General features: G+C 38.7%; 1 protein-coding gene across 3 annotated transcripts in view; it reads right to left on the bottom strand.

Moving 5' to 3' along the window:
• Positions 1–18,363, bottom strand: part of LOC129721647 (zwei Ig domain protein zig-8) — a 544,433-nt gene that overhangs the window by 45,992 nt on the left and 480,078 nt on the right. For all 3 annotated transcript variants that reach the window (XM_055674441.1, XM_055674440.1, XM_055674442.1), the window contains one exon: positions 13,791–14,004. In XM_055674441.1, the coding sequence (XP_055530416.1) occupies positions 13,791–14,004 (214 nt within the window). The remainder of the gene's footprint in view (positions 1–13,790; positions 14,005–18,363) is intronic.

Raw genomic sequence — 18,363 nt, 5'->3', positions numbered from 1 at the left:
GCGTTGCAAAAACTCGGTCGTTCATCGTTTGACGACGGGAACGGGAGCCGAGAGTCCGTCGAAACGGGCGGCACGAAAATTATTATGGACGTAATTTATGGTATCTCTATTCTGGCACGCTGGTAGTATCTTTGCGATTTTTTTTTCTTTTTGACTTAAACGGAACTAGAAAATTGCTCCGATGTCAGTGTGAATGTGAGTGTGTGTGTATGAAATTCGCGCAGTATGAAAATATGGACTTCCTGGCTGTGTTGGCTGAGTTGCAATAGGTTAAACAGGACGGCGGAAAGCAAGTTTTACTGCAACTTCTAACGGAGCGGAAAACGGACAGACGGACTGGGGGCGAGTGTAAGCTGTAGCCATGGTGGTCACTTTATATAATCGGACGTGAGATGGAGAGCCAGACAACTCGGGGCTGATCCTCACAGATAAGCATGCGGTTTCAGGCACTTTAGGTCTTCTTTGCTACTCTTCCGAGCGGCTAGATAAGTGCATTTGCATTCACGAAATCTGCTACTTTTTATGAGTTCCGATAAGAGATGTTACGTTGCACCCTGTATGTGCGTAGCAATAGGTGAACAATTGTAAAAAAATTCTAAACAATTTATTTATTTTATGGACTAATCAACATTCACAGGCTGATTCTATACTACATACCCTACATTGAACGAAAGCATGGTAATACGCTCAACAAACGTTGCTTTATAGCTGGCACACATTCGTAATCCAGGTTCCACAGTAAATGAAAATTGCGCTAATTTCGCACACTGTTAATGTGGTTCCACACCATCCAACATTTGCTGTACTATCCGTATCGGCCATCGGAAGCTTAGGCAGCCGAAAGCTTAACTAGGCTGCTAGCAGACAGAGCCCAACAAGACGGCAGAGGCTCAAAGTAGCTTCAGATGAAGATAATTATACAGGACTGTATCTTCGTCGTCGCCGTAATTCCAACGTCCATAGGAGAAACCAAGGACATGCTCCCCAGGCAGTGTCACATAATTGTGGCTCGCTACTTACGCTATCGACTTACGCACTGGCACCTACCATCCCAGACGCAAGCATATTAGAAGCGACATGGACTGATATAGAGATAGCTAGAGACTAAGTAGATGATGACGATGACACAACGGTAAATTCACCGGCAAACGAGGTTTAAATGGGTCAGCAAAGCACTGAACAGTGAAACGCATAATATTTCTAGGAACGATAAACCCTGGGAATGGTGCCGATCCGGACTGTCCATCCGCTGGTTATCTTTGCGTGATATCGGCCAGACGGACGACGATACCGGGATCAGAGTGGTTCAGTAAACGTGGCGGCAAATGCTTCATCTTCCAATATTACACTAGACGTATAACGAATAATTGTCATAGATTAATCTAAATAACCAGGAGAAGATTACTGCACAAAAATACTGCAAACTCTAATGATGGTACAAATTCAAGCAAGCGAAATACTAAACCTCTTTAATTTGTATATAGTGCTAGAAAAACACCCACACCGGCACTGTCCTTCAAAGTTGCCAGCACTCTCCATCGTTAGTCGTGGGATTATCCCTGCTAAATGAATGAGCGGATGAAACTGTGCAACGAACGAGTGCCTCGCATACAGATATCACGTGGCGGTCAAGATGTTGATGATGATGTAACACTTGAGATAATGATGCTGACACACTGACACGCAAAAACTGGAACGCTCGGTGGTGTGAGTTATGGCCTGACCTGAGCAAAATGGGACCGGTTTAACTCTGTGTCACTGACAGTAATTGAAAATTCCCTAGCGCGATATCATAGGAAGGTCAATTATAATAGTAGAAAAATTATCAAAATACTGCTGATTAGTGTTGCATCACCCTGCATACATCACTGCTCTTCCAAAGTTATAAATTCACTGTCAGACTTGGCAGTTTCCACTTTATTAGACGACGACGACGACGACGGAATGAGCCAAAAAACAGTGCGAGCCAACAATTGATGAATTTCTGCGGCAGCCACTCCCGCGCGCCAAACTCTCCACGTGACAGAGTAAGAAGAAAAAGCTTGCGCTGCCAGCCAGAAACTGAAAGCTGCCGACTTTTCCGATTTATTGTTTTGGATTGGATTGGTGCGGTTCTTTCAAGTGTATAGGCAGGCATCATAACCAATGAAACTCTTTTCCATTCCCGTACAATTCTTATCAGTGCCTGAGTGAGTGTGATGCTGGGTGCCACTGTAATGGTGCATCATCAGTTGTAAAATAAAACCAGTGGCAGGCAGTAGCGACAGCAACAGGATGGGATGCGGATGGGGGTGCGGAAAAAGTTATCCCATTTCTGTTCGGAATGAAAGCATTTCTATAAAAATGAATCCTACTCAAGTGAAGTGCTCGTTGGCGGAGGAAGTGCAATTCAAACAATAATCCATTTTTGCTTCTACCCGTTCCCGCAACGCCGCAAAGGCTCACTATTGGAAGGTTGCCTGCCGGCCTGGTGTGTTTTTTCGAGCGGATAAGTTGAAAATAGCTGAATCTGCGTTGTGGACCGGTTTTCGGTGGCCGCAATCGAAACGAACGAAATAATATGCCCGGCTATTTTGCACTGATTGGCGAGGTTATGATGATGCTGCGGCAGATGGTTTTTGGGATAATTTGTGTTCTCATAGTTTGTATTTGGATCATGTAATCCCGTTCTATTGAATCAGGCGGTTCGCATGTAGCTTGCGATAACTATAGAAGCGTTCATCCATTGCATTTGGTTCAGCTCAATTTGTTCATTCGTGAAACCGTGCGTTTCTAACATTCCCATACGTTAACTAGTTTGAGCAAAGTGGGGCATAAATTTAAATGTGAATCTATAAATTCGGTGCTGTCTGTTCTGTGCCTTCAGAATTGAAAAATCACGAAAGAGTTTTCGATTATTTTTCCTTCAATTTGGCAAATTGGAAAATATGTTTTGAATCGTTTAGTACAAAATATTCAGAATTAGATCATAACTAACTGATTAATACGTGTTATATCAATTAACTAGAAATAAAACTAGCCTCGTTGTTGTTGTTGTTGTTACCTTGTTCGCTCGAGTGCACAGCGACACGCCGTATAATTGACGCATATAAAAGCTAGCAATGCATTGTTGATCCGATCACTGTAGCAGAAAGATGATTTACTGAAAACCAGATTAACCAGTAGCAAGCACACTTGCCGCAGCGCAGCAGGCGAAGATTTTATGTTTGTATGGTTTTTGATGCAACACACGCTCATTTGATTGCAGCAATCCGTAGCGGACGGTGTGGCGTCTTGTTTTCAGTGCATCAAAATTAATCAATTGTAGTAGTTATTATCTTTTTGCAACTTTTCAGAACGTTACTAATAGTGAAAAAAGCTTTCAAGTCTCGCTTTTCTTCTTAGTGTTATTTTTTCGACCGCAAACGCAAAAGCAACGATCGAAAATGTTCTAAATTCTCCACCATTTCCTCGTCGCTATCTTTCTATATTATGTAGTTGCACTAACCTAGCTGTTTTATTTGTATTATGCATATGAAATGACTCAACAACAACAGCAAACAAGTTCCGAACATAATGCAAACTACCTCGATTCATGATCGCATTTAGTGAAAAACATTTTTTTCTATTCTATTTTTATTCGCTTGATATAAATGTATAACTACATATCTCATAATTCGCAAGGTAAAAAAAAATCAGCATTGCTTCAAGAACGTGTTTGTTGCCTTGAGAATGAGCAATTGCAATTTGTGCTTGGCAGGAGAAACGAAATAACTCAGTTGGTAATAGCTTTAGCTTCGAACCCAGCGAACTTGGCTAGTTCTCCTGGTTACAGCAATAGTACGGGAGGCTAATGTTGGCTCCTCTGCTGTTCGTCCATGGCCCGCTTATGTCCTCCTCGATGCCATATCAATAACGAGTTTCTTGACGGTTGAACAGTTGACTTTTTATGCCTTTTTTCACTTTCTTCATAATACCGAGTGCGTTGTCCCGCCCACTTGGAATGTCAGTCCTCTCCGTCATCATTAATGACTTGCATTATAGTCATTAAAAAAAAAAAAAGATAAATATTTCATGACGAATCCAAACGTCAACATGTTGCCGTTGGCGAAGACAGCGGTAGACTGGCGCCTTTCGATCTCTTACTGATGCAGTGAACTCCACTGTGACACGAGAGTAATGAAAACAAACACCGAACAATACTCTCTACTGATGTATGATGTGTTTAGCAAGGCCCAGTTATACGTTCTGCGAAAGTGTAACGAAAGCGCATCTGACTGGAGATTAGAAATTGTGGGTTCGAGTCCCACCTGCTGGACTATATTTTTCGAAAAATTTCTAACTAACTATATTCCCAAAAAGATAACATTTTCAGAGACTTAAATGTATTTCCCGTAAGTAAAGGTAGAAGCAACGAACCCGGCGAGCAATTACTTTGCGACCTTTGGACGCACTTCTGCAGTTAATAGGCACACCAAAATTCACAGAAATGGTTACACAACTATAACCTTTTTTATGGCAATTTGTTTGAGCCTTACGGCAACTTTATTTTTTGTTTTGTCGACCAGTGTAACTTACAAAGTATTTGGGTGGATGCATAAATGAGTATCCAGCCAATTGATGCAACAACGAAGAAAAGCCGATGAGAATTAACCGGCATTAGGCAATATTTTGGCAATTGGACATATTTTTCCCTGTTCCGCTTTTAGATTTTAATTTCACACCCCTATGTAGCCGAACTTGCTGAAAGACGTCGTTCTACGTCAAACAGCAGGGTATATCACGTCGTGTGGCGAAAAGTCTGCAAGAGAATGCTTGTTCGTGCAGAGTTTCCGACAAGAAGTGAGAGATTCTGTGACTTCGGAAGCGGTTGCTTTCGCGTATCGTTTCATTCATTGGTAATGAGACAGAAAACAATTGTCTGGTCAACACAGGTGCACTCCAAAAGCTCAAACCGGAAAATTAAAAGATTATAGCCCTCCAACCGTTCCCGTAAATTCTGGTGTCCTTAACTATTACCGTTTTTTCAGAAAGTAAATCCTTAATTTCCTCGTAAACTTAACGTAAAAGGAACGAACCTGGCGAACAATTCCACTCTCAACAAAATGTTGAATTATCAATTTCTGAACCGCCTAATGAAATCTGGAAGGATTCAACAATAGAATGACAAATTGTATAGCCGAGCTGCGAGTTGTATAGGCCTGTAAATAGATCCATAGCAGCACTCGGAACAATGATATTGTGTTTCACTTTAGCAATCGCTATCGGACCATGTACGGTATTTAGATATAAGAGACTAAGTTACACTGAATAAATTACTTTTGGAATCAGACAGAACTAAAGGTATCTACTTATTTAGTATGTCGATTCAACAGGTTATGGGCCCAGAGAACATATAGTTCGGGGTACATAGTCTTTTTTGATACTCAGGTGATAATATGTATCACTGAGTGCAAGTCTAGGCGGTACTGCTACTACTAGATCTTGCATTTTGTTTTTGGTCTTGGTGAAGACATAAAACGAGGTCTTCACCGGAAGGCACCAGTAGTCCGCAGGATTATATGGTTAAGTCATAATTCTATTTTCTGATACTAAGATTGTAATGAAGATAGTGGAATACCCGAAGAAGGAAATGGCCACCGTAACCTCTATCAAGGAAGACGGACGATTGGGGATGATCCCCACCTTCAAGGAAGCGTTCGGCAACGTGTTCTGGCTTTCGTTGGATGACATTGACCCCATGGCACATGTGATTGAGTGTGGGTGCGCCAAACACATTGTGGACCGGGTAGACTCTGTTTATTTACGGCATGGGCGACTTGCGCTGTTCAACATTCGGCGCAAGTTGTATAACCTGCGGACAGCGGGCCACCGTGTCCTAATGGAGCTCTTCATGGCCCATGAGCGGTACGTTCGAGAGATTTAGAGGGCAGGTGACGTCATCTCTGCTAGCGAGAAAATGAATACGCTGCTAGTCGCTATCCCGGAGAGGCATACTACCATCCTGGATGCCATCGCCGTGATGCGTCAGGCGGATCTGGCCAACATGTCGCTGGGTGACATTCGGAGCCTGTTCTTGGACGCCGAGGAAGGCAGAGAAGAGCAGCCTGAGCTGTCCAACGTGGCGATGGCTGCCCATCGAACTGCCAACCACCAACCCAGGAATAAGGAGACCCAAACGTGCTTCGAATGTGGACGAAATGCTATCGCCTGCTGAACAGGGGTTCGGCGAATGTTGGTCTGATGAGCGGGACTGAGAGGGAACAAGTCCCATTAGAACGCAACGTGGCAACAACCAGCTCGTCGAGTCCGTTGAAGAGAATTATCCCAGCTGGATATCGACGAGGGAAGTTTACGGCTGAGCGCGGCTTGGACATTGGGCAGTAACGGGTTGCAAAACCTACAGCGTCGACCAGAAAGGTGATCCCCCTGATAATGGATTCAGGGGCAAGTGATCACATGGTTGGTGACATTGCAGTCATGAGGACTGCTGGACTGTGGACCCGGTTAATAAAATGGAAAGTAGATAAACTCCGAAAATAATGATATATATAAAGGGGATAAGAGCAAAAAACAGTGATAGCAGTCAAACAAAATCGAAGAAATTAAAGACGTGAATAATATGTAAAGAAAATAAAAGAAGCAACAATGAGTAGATAGCCGAGGAGAATTAAAAGCAAGTATATAAGAAGATAAAGTAACAAAAAAAGCGCAAAAGAAAAATAAAGTGCAAAAAAGGAGAAAAATTAAAGGTTTCTATACGAAAACAATATGAATAATCTTTTAAAAATAGTTTGTTTACGTGAACTTTTCCCATGAGTATTTTTTTTTTTGAATGACACTTTGTTTTTGCTTGTGACTACTGTCGACTTCGACACATTACTGTTCCACAGGTATTCAAACCCCTTTGACTAAAGCGTTACATTCAAAAAAGTTCTAATAAGTGAACTCTTTAAAAAACAAAACTTTAATCTTTACTAAAGTAATAGTTTACTGCAAATTTAGCCAATTGAGTTTTCTTTTATTATTGGAAAGAAAAGCTGTAAACGATTTTTTTCAAGTTATGAAATCAATTTTCTACCACCTATCTTTGGGGCCATCCACATACCACGAGGACAGATTTTTAACGATTTTGACCCCCGCCCCTCCCCCCCGTGGCCAAATGCCCATATAAATTCTTTTTTTTTGTAAGGACCGTGGACTTCACACAACCTCCCCCCCCCCCCCCCCAAGCTGGCCACGTGGTATGTGGATGGCCCCTTTTTACAACACTTCAATAGAGAAGAAAGTTTTTCAGATACAACTTCCCAAAAATTTTACCTGCTTTAATATATACACCGTTTAAAAAAGCTTTGAGTCAAAATGATCTAACTACCTGTGGAAAAGTAATGTGTCCTCTCGTAGAAAAAATCTCTACATTTTAATAACAATTGAAAATGCTCGTTGAGGATTTCAAAATTGTCAGGACGGTCTGTTTAGTATTACTTGTATGAAAGCAAACAGCAAAACAAATATAATCCAAGAAACCCACAACCAGATACACAAAAATTCAAAATACAAGAAACACAAAAGTGAAGAAGACTTGGAGAAAATAGGTAATTACAAAACATAATGGGATAGGTTTAAGGAACAAATCGTAGAAAAGAAATAAAATAAAGCTAATACCTTCAATAAATGAGCTACCAATGAATACGTCTCACGAAGACTTGCTTGGAAAAAATAGTAAAATAAATGTAGTAAATATAAATACATAGGGGAAAAATATACATATAGGGAATAAATACAAATAGGAAAAATATAGCAAACATTAAAACTCCTATACAACTTTAAACAAATTTTGAAAATAAAAGGCAAAAATACACTGAAAACGAAAAATAGTTAAAGAAATGATGAATGTGAAGAAAACAGCAGCAGAGTTAATGATAATAGAAAATAATGTAAAAATTAAGGAGAATAGCTGCCCAACGTATTGAGGTCAAAATTCAGAGAGCAAAATAATAGAAAATTCTTAGGTTTTAGGTTAGTGAGAGTGTAACTTGAGAAAATAGAGAAGACACACATATACATAGTGAGGAAAAAGATTCAAAAATTAAATACTTATTTTATATAAGCGTGGTATTTTTCACAGATGTAAAAGTTTTTTTCCGACTCAAATATAGTTTTCAAAAAGGGCGTTTGCATTTTGGCCTAGTTTGAATTTGTTTTATTTTCAACTAAAAAAAAAATTGAGAAAATATTCATTTTCAAACGTTTTTAAAAGCTTAGCAAGATATTTCCAATTAAAAGCAAAGCCTTGGTGCTACAGCCGATTCGGAACTTGACTTCTGATTACTATACACAGACTTCGCAGCCAACCGTTAAGTGTACAGGACAATTGCAGGGCTAGCGCTACAATCCTACTGACACTAACAGTCTCTCCCGAGTCGAGACTTGTTAGGCCAGCATCGTACCTCTAGACCATCTGGGAAACCTATATATATTATTTATATATTTCCAATAAAAAAGCTTAAAATTATGTCATTAAGATGTCATTAAAAATTTTAGTATAAATTCTGTAGAAGAATTTTTTTTTCTAGAATATGATGGTTAACTTGGCGTCTCCATTGATTCGGCAAAAAGGAAGCGCATGGTTGACTTCCGGTGTGAGCGGGTTTGACACACTTATGCATACACTAGGTGCACCAAAATTCACATAACATTTTGATTATTAGGATCACACCTGTGTTGATCAGTGTAATATGGAAGGAAAAAACACATTAGAAAAAGAAATTATAGTAGAAGTAGAAAGAGTTAACGGAGAGTTAAGAAAATATAATAGAAACCAAAAAAACTGAAAATAATGTCAAATTTGGAAAGGATAAAAGAAAAATAGTAACAGGCAAACCAAAATCCGAGAATCTAAATGGGTATTGTATCTTGCAAAGTAAAAAAACAGATATGAGTTGGCTGAGAAAAGTAAAGGCAAACTACAGCAGAGAAGAAAAGAATAAATTGAAAATTGACGAAAGGTTAGCAAAGTGAAGAATACAAGAGATAAAAAAATCGAAAAATATAGGAAAATTAACATGGTCAAAACTGTCACATTTAATTTTAAATTTTGCTCACTAAGTTAATCTAACTTTTGTATTTGTTCATGGAATCACGTAAACCAAAATATCACTGGGGAGCGTGTAGCCCTCTTCTTCTGCAAATATTCAAGTTGATTCTGCCCATGCATAAAGTTTTAACAGCAACATCATTTTTTTCATAACAACATTGATTCAGAATTCATGTTCTGTAATGCTAGAGAGAGGATTCATCGGATCATTCTGAGCAGGATGAGTGAGGATGAGTAACATTTTATGTCACTCATCCTCTTGCCTTGCTATTTTTGCAGTCGGTCAGGCTGATCACGAGAAAAAATGAGCATGAGCATGAGCATGATTGACCGCCCGCGGTTGCTACTCCGTTATTGCCAGATTAGCTGAAATTACACAAAGAACCAACAGATGATGTCTGGGACCAACATGCATCCTCAATGTGTAAAAACAGGTGACCTAAATCTTTATATTAGACAATACCAGCGCCGGCCGCATCCGAATGCAGGTCAAAGAAGGAGTTTGTATAGGAATATGTTGACGTGATTTTCGCTTTATTGGAAGCCGAGAACACCTCTGCACTTCCACGAGAAATCACTGGGATGTTGGATAAAGGGGAAGGTATACAGCAGGGTTCGTTTTGGTAAACGATACGCTAATGCGCTAATGTCGGGTTCTTCAGAACAAGTGCCGCGTCTACAAGTTTATTACATCCGCCACGATATTCATAATGTGATTCGTACTTATTTAGTTTGACAATGTAACACCGCAACAATAAAACGTACGCGAGGATACAGGATTTTTGACTAAACCGAGACAACTTGAAATTACCGTATATCTCCTCGTAAGGTGATGCTCTTAATACCTAAAACTATTGCGCGTTGTTGATCCATCTGTAGATAATACGACCTCATGGAAGGTACCGACGCGGGGGTTGAAATGATATTTATCGACTGAACGAAAACGACTTCGATTTCCGATGTAATAATTTAGATGCAACGCACGAGCAGTCTCCGACTTAACGTTGATGAAGATGAGAAAGATATGATGAAATATCTGGGTTCACTTCGCGAAATCACCACACGCCGGAAGTCCATATATAAATATGAAAATTGGCAATGTTCCATGCATCCAAAGCCTCAACAATTTAATAAAAGCAAATAAACATATAAGCCTGAATATATTTTCAAATTTATTGACAAAGTGCCGAACTAGTCATAAATATAACAAATTATGTAAAACAACTGGTCAAAAGCTAAAACAATTAAAAAAATCAAAGCATATGATTCCTGAGAAACACATACTCCAAACTCCACAAACCACACTAACACTTTGTGGACAAAAATAAAACTTGTTACTGAAACCCTGCGGAAAAAAATACCGCGCACACAATTTCAACGATGAAATCAAAATCTCTCTGTATCTGTTTTCTCACATAAAGTAAAACTAGAAACAAGCATCAAAATATCACTTTACAATACAGACAAGACAAAACGTATACTTAGCTTTCATCTCTTCATTTTCCAGTTGTTTTCATCGTTTTTGGACTTTTCTTTAAATGGAAGTAGAGTGGCAACATGCTTGTATGCCTTCACACACTCGTTTAATCCATACAACATTTTATTCGTTGAAAAGAGGAAGCACATAAACACTGTAAACGGCGATGCATGGTTTTGATCTCATTGGCAAATTTTTACTTCAAGTTTAATTAGATACAAGCCAAATATAATTTGCACTATGCCAATGAATAAATCCCTAATGAGCATTCAATCACTATAAAACTATGTGGAGCAGCTGCTCGAAAAACACTCCCCTTATTGTATGTAATAACACCACACACTCCACACTTTCAAACCGTCGCCAAGACAGCGATAGAAAAAAAAACAAGAAAAAATAAACACTTTGGTGAATTTAAAAACCAACGCAATAATATTCAATTTTCACAAATAAATTCATTTTTTTTCACTTTTTTGTGGAACTTCACACTTTTCGCACTCAGCACATTTCAATAGAACACCTGTATATATGTTTAACAATTCTTTAGGTGTAAAATAACCGAAAATCACCAAACAATGTGATGATTTCAAAGCAGGAACCAGCTGGCCAATCTTGATCACGGCCTCGCACAACCATCCGCGAACTTTTCCAAGAAAAAACAATTTTAAACTTAGAAAATAAACTCACTCCGCGATAACATCTATAACAAAAATGCACAACTAAATTAAACAATTTTTCTTCCGATATAACATGCGAGCGAAAATTTTTTGCGTCCGATTTCGGTCATGGCTTGCTTCGACCTTTTCCAGGCTGATCACGAGAAAAAATACCGAAAAATTAAGTGTGCTTGAAACGCCTACCAGCTTGTGCTGGCGGATAAACGAGTTAGGCAATAGAGCTGTCCATGAAAAAAGATTGGCAGATTAGAATTTGTGTGTTATTGAGTTACAAAAATTGCGTAAGACCTTGAATAAAAGGTTTCATAATATATTCACAGTTAATGTGTGAGAGCATAAAATGATATGTGAGAGTAGACCATTTAAAATACACATGGAGGTAAGTTATCTAAGTTTCTTTATATCTTAATATTCATAAATTATTTTCTTTGAATTATTTTACTTCAATTTGTTGATATGAAGATCCTTTGTACATTACTTTACCTACAAGCATCCTAATCCTGTAACATTTATGAAGGTATTATTGGTTCCCTGCACTTCCTTAAGTAGTTATTGAATTAGCCATCTACGATTTGTTAAATTTCATATGCTATGCTATGCAATGCTATTTTCCAAATTTGTAAATTCTAAATCTGGAATTTGTGAGGTATATAACAATAGGTATATAGTGTGCGTTTTGTATTACGGCAAATTGAAGCGATTATGTACGTTGTCTGCATAAGGATTATGAAACATATCGTTAGATCCTAGAATTACGTGACTTATTGCGCCTCCTATTTAGAGCCAGCATTAAGCTTCCATCAAACTAAACAAAACTGGCCTGATTATTTAGCTCATAAAACATACCAACTAGACTAATTATTCGAAAAAACAACCGTAACCACATTCATTCCGAACGCTAATGCGATAACGATCCATTCATTGAAATAGTCGAACATTAAATTAGAGCATCAGTGCATTGCGAATTGTGGTTTGCGATCAAAGCAATAAATTCATATCTCGTTATTGTTTTGAAAATGATAATGAATTGCATAACATTTTACTAGCGTAATTGGCATGGTTAGTGGGATGAACGAAATAATCGGTCCCTTGTCGGTATCGCCGCCCGCAACTATTTTCGGCAACCATTAAAACAAACTGTTGACATTATTTCGAGCAACAAATTTATCATTTCAATTACAACCTTCAACCAGCTGTGCGTTTGTTCCGTGCTACGAAATGGATCGCAAACATGACCGCTATCCAACCAGCTGAACTAATTGAACCCAAACACGATTCCCCTTTAATCACGTAAACAAGGCCCGATTGTTTGCTACATTATCCGAAAGATGCATCATTATTATCATCGTCATCATCATCCTCATTCTCGCTCGCTGTCATATCCAGTCTTTTCGAAACCGGCGTTTACTGTCAAGCATTTGTGTAGTGAAATGTTGATTTCATTAGAGCTATTTCAGGAAACTGCGACCTTCCTGCCACGGAACGGCACCAGCACCACGAAGGCAGCAAAATGCCAGCTAACTCATCAGCATCGTCTCGTTGCTGAGCACATCGGTGAAGCCCCAACCTGGTGTAAGCTTGTAAAATTAGCTAAACATTGGTTTCCGAACATAGGCACTAATCAAATTCATTTGCCGCTTGTTCCATCAACTTTGCATCACATCCAGCTGATCAGTCGACATTAGCGGCGAATAGTTTACAGTGAACCCATCTTGTATCAGCAAAAGCTAAAATGTCATCCTCTTCATTTTTGGCAAGCAACAAGATTAGATGGAAGATTAACTAGGAATGCGACCTGTTGCCAAAAGATTCTTGATTTAATAAAACCAATCAGTGGGAAATTCTGTCAGGTTGACTATACCGAACCGACTCTAACGATTTGCCACCGTCCTTTTCAATTGAAATTCATGCGAACTAACGTACCAAGCAGGTGCACAAAGAAAGACGATTCGATCGTTCTTCTCGCTCGTAGTTCCGTTACTGATAGTTTGTTAGTTAGTTAGGTTCTGCCGGAAAAACGACGTCTAATGAAAACCTCAAAAACTGATTAGATCGTGTCTTCGTCCTGCCAGATTCCCAACCCCTTCCGAAATCAGCAACCGCTAGCAAACCAGCTCGAGACGACCGACGACGGCAGAAGATGTTCGTTTTAATTAAAAACTTGTTGAGTTCTTCGTATTGGTTCATAGTTTGTGGTTCCGACTGGCATAATGCAGGCGAGCGCACGGAGCGGTCGGAGTTCTTTTCACCAGTAAGGGAGTGAGAAAACCTTGCCCAATCTCGGGTTGCCACTTTTGAACTGCTTCGGTGTAACGGGATTCCGATGGACAGCACAGGCGGGGGGTCGGTCAGAGGGCACCGGATGATTGGGAAAATTTGATTAAGAGAGATATTTTCCAGAGTTTAATTTATATCAACATCAAACCGTAATCTGTTCCATTTACTTTGTAGGCCAAATAACCTAGTTTTGAAATTACATCGTACTGCTACAGGAAAAGCATGAGTTTTCTTTGATGTGTTTCAGTGTTTTGTATAACAGCATCCTTTAAACTTGACCTACCTTTCGACACGAACACATATATGCTCGCGGGCTCGGTGTTGCTGGCCGAGCATGTGTAATTGCCGGAATCGTTGATCTGGGGCTCCCGGATAATGAGCCGGCTTTGAGTTCGTGGTCCGGGCACCGTTTCGATCGAAATGTCCCGCCGCGAGTCGTCGTAGTTGATCATCCGGTCGTTTCGCTGCCAGTACACGTATTGTGGCGGTTGAGGACTCTGTGTGGTAAAAAGAGAATAACATTATCGAATTGTTGAAATGTGTTTGGTATTTGTAGAGTTTGTAGAGTAGAGGTAAAATGAGTGTGAATTGCAAGGAGCAATGGCAACTGTAGCTTCTATAAAAATACATACTTTCAGCATAACCAGCAAAATGGTTGAGTACTGTTCAGAGTTTATAACCTTTTCAACTTTATCAGTAAACTATGGAATATATTCAGATTAACAAATTTTTAATAGCAGAAATTTGTTAGCAAGTAACAACTAAAATTTTGGATAATCTTTCAGAAACAAACACGCTTAGATGTAAATGAGAGTATGCAAATGTAAGCTCTCTTTCCTCTTCTTTTAGTATTTTTTGTTTTGTTTATATGCATAATATGCTCAGTTCTGTTCAAAATAACGTCAAATCAAGGAGCCATGTTTTAACTAAATTGCGCAAACAAAATGACATAAAGTTCACGATAAACCATTTCAAAAGCAAAAATGTGCCTTTTTCACCTGTGAATAATTTTCTGCAAACCTTAACAACAGTTCGCCAGTAAGATAGTGGAAGCTCGGCCAATGCAATGGACAAAAAAGGGCTTCATTCTTGTTGCCTGAATCAAGATTCAAGTCCAGTTGTTTGGCTGTCAATCAAGAGCTTTGTCGGAAAACCTGTTACGGATTTTTCTCAAATGTTGAAATTTTTTTTCGTTGATAGTGAATGTATCTTCATGAGAAATAAATTGGTTTTCCCTCAAGTCTACTTTCCACGTCTACTTTTTTTTGACAGCAGAAAAAAAAAGAATCCAAAATTTTAGCTGTTAAAAACTAAAACATAGATAAATAGTTGAGGTTGCTCTAAAGACACGACCACAAGGTTAGCGTAGAATTACGACAACCTGTCTTATGTCAATAATTTTTTACAATAAATTTGGAAATACACTCGGTTGGGGTTAATCAATTTAATGGTGTGAAGCGGTATATTTTTTCGTATATTTTTTTCGTATATTATTTTCGCTTCAAAAATGAACGAAATCCGTTGGAAACTGACTGAGTTTAAAACATTTGAAAAAGGGCAATTTTCAGTTTTACAATTTGTATCCCTATATACAGCCGTAAGACGTAATTCTACGTCAAAAGTGCACTAATCGATGTGCTTAAGTTGACTTTGTTGAGAGAAAAATGAAAAAAGAAAAGAAATTGAATTGAATTATTCATAAATGCTTCATGATCGCGTGCGATATTCGCTCTTAAATGATGAATCTCATTTTATTTTGGTTTTGAGCTATCTTCTGAAAAGCCTCGCCTTAATTTCAAGTTCCCACAGTTTGTCCTAGTTTCGTAATACGGATGTACAAAAAATGATTTCTTGTGGACATTATGTCAAGCCAGACCGATAGAGCTCTCATAAAGACAACAAAATAACATGTATCGTGTCGTGTTGCATCTTGAAAGGAGACAATGTTCCCGTCCCCGTGTCGAATGGAAGCAGATTGATGCGTGTTTGATATTGCGGATGGTAGATTTAAGAATAAAGGTCGAAATTTTGCTGTGATGTCAAACTATAGCCGTCTTTATCAAGACGTTACATTCTTTGAAGTGTTGTGAATTTTCTAAAACGAACAGAATGTGAGCAGAATGTGCCGAACTTTATTGTTTGAAATAAGATTTGTTTCGTATACAACGCCGGTTATGCACAGTATTAACGAATCGTAATAAACATCACACTGCTGTACATTCACAGCAGCACCAAACCACAGGTGCAGTTTAGTAATAACCATTCATTATACTCTTTCAAATACATGTAGTAGCCTTGAAAAAACTCGATTACTGTAATTGAATTGTGTAATTGTAATTTTTATTCAATTATAGCGTAAATGCTTCATGGTCAGATCGCGTGTGATGTCCGCTCTGACATAATAAATTTTCCGAACGTTGGAGAATGATATAACTGGAAATAAAGGCGTGACTTCTTTATTTCCAGTTATATCATTCTCCAACGTTCGAAAAATTGCGCCGTGGTAAAATCGCGTACGGTATCCGCACTGCCATAATAAATAAGTCACACCTTTATTTCGATTGCTGCAAAATGACGGAAATCGGTTGGAAACTGACTGAGTTTAAAACGTTTGAAAGTGAACAATTTTGTTCCATTTACTAGATAAGTTTTAAAGTTATGTAAAAATTTGTGCTTCATTCGTATGGGAGCCCTTCCTCTCAGAGAAAAAACGGGTATCGAACTACCACGAAGATATGTCTTGCGCCTGAAAACCTTTTCATGTCAAATTTAGTTTGCTTGAATAAAATTTTGGAGTTATGCAGTAATTTGTGTTTCATGGGATCCCTCCCTTCCGGAGGAGAAAGGGGTGTCACAAAACCGTAGAAATATTGCTAGCTTCTCAAAACCTCGATTTCCTTGATATGTTCTTGTGCAATGTAGAAATTTGTGTTTCATTTGTATGGGACCCATCCGTTTCAGAGAGAGGAGGGGTCTTAAACCAGCATATCAACCATTCCCGGTCATACAAATTTTCATGCCGATCCGCTGAATTTAGTCCTGATATACGGACAACGATGCATTTTTATTATATAGAAGAGAAGATATATAAGAAAAAAAAAAGTTACACAAAATCATTTCAAGAATTGAATTTATCTGAAGTATTGAGTGCGTAATGAGGCTCTTGGTATTTGTCAATAGATGGCGTAAGCAGTAAGCACTAGTTGAGTATGATATATCTAAAACGTGATATGGTAAACAAATCGTCGCAAAATTTTAGCTGTGTGAGAATGTCTAATTTCGTGCCAAATAATTGTCGTTTGCGGGAAGTGGTATTTTTACGGATATACTACTTTTTACGGAAAATCTAAGTGAAACAACGCGCCGTGATTGGGTTTGTTCGTTTAAAAAAAGTAATTCAGATGTTGGCTGTCCGCGTGAAGTAGAGCCAAAAATCTTCGACGAGGCTGAACCGAAAGAATTGCTTCATAAGCCATGCCAAACGCAGGAACAGCTTGCTTATTCCAGATTAGGAGTTACTCAACAAGCCATTATCAAGCGATTACAGGCGTTGCGAATGATTCATTAACAAGGAACTTGGGTTCCTTCTGATTCGAAGCCAAGGGACGTTGAGCGTCACCTGTAAACAATTATCAGATAATTGCCAATGTATCAGAGGCAAAAAGGAAGGGTTTTCTTCATGGTGACGAGTTAAGAAAAATCATTATAGTAACCTAAAGAAAAAGTATTTTCGATGGGACTTCTGACTTGGGTATTTATTATAAGCTGTTTTTTTTTCCTCATATATCATTTATTTGACTCGGCACAAATACAATTTAATGTTTAACGGCGCCAATCATATCTGGTGACTTAAAAACTAAAAGCAAATTTTTTATCCTCGCTGCCGACTGCGAGCTGAAATTAAGTCTAACTTAAAACTAGCATGTATTTTTCAATCAGTGTTTTGTTGTTGAATGGTCGTCTGATGCTCTTCGAATGGCCGATGTCATGAGCTGGGGCAGTGGCTTATATCCTCGGGTCCTGGAAGTATTGTGCGGGGTCTAGTTGCTGGTTATGGTTTTCTTTTATTTTTTTTTGTTTTTTTTTTTGTTTTTCTTAATTTTAGCCAAGATATCACTGAAGGCTATTATAAGCTGTTGAAACCGAACGATTAGGGAAGGATTTCGACTTCAACTGACGCGTTTAGGCCGAACACTGTGCGAAAAATGGTCACAATACGAGCAGAGGCACGAAAAAGTGATTCTACTACATGACAGCGCTTGGCATAATATTGCCAAAGGCCTGTGAATCTATATACACTGAGATCTTTTTTAAGCGGGGGATACATTCCAAATTTGTATAAGAGCACGCGAAAAGAAAAGTTCTGGTAAAGTTGACAAATAAACGAATTTTATAGAACCGTTCCGAAATGTTTGAGCCTTAAATGTATATTGTATGTCAATCAATCTAAAGACCAGTTGACGTTATATTAGAAATAAAAGTTACTTGCCAAGAAAAATTAGTTTTTTTACATACGAATCAGACATACAAAAAAGAGTGAGAATGAGAAGAAATATGTTTACAGTACTTTACGAACTAATTTCTTTTTTGTTCTATAACTACATTTCAAGTTCTCGCAAGCAGTGTATGTAAGTTTTGAGATACGAAAACGAACGAGAACTGGAGAATGTGACTACGTTTGTTACATGTTTGTTACATGTTTGTAACATGTGGAAAGAGTAGAGTGAATATTTACCGCTCACTTCTTGCTCAGCATGAGCACTGCGAGTAGCAATTTTTTGCACCGCACTTCTTCCTTCTGCTTTGTGCTGTGTTTCTGCCGTTTGCAGAAAAATTCACACACTGCTTACACCACA

Source organism: Wyeomyia smithii, chromosome 2 (assembly GCF_029784165.1).
Source record: "Wyeomyia smithii strain HCP4-BCI-WySm-NY-G18 chromosome 2, ASM2978416v1, whole genome shotgun sequence".
In the NCBI taxonomy this organism is placed as follows: domain Eukaryota; kingdom Metazoa; phylum Arthropoda; class Insecta; order Diptera; family Culicidae; genus Wyeomyia; species Wyeomyia smithii.
The sequence above is the reverse complement of the archived record's forward strand: the minus strand, read 5'-3'. Positions and strand labels throughout refer to the sequence as shown.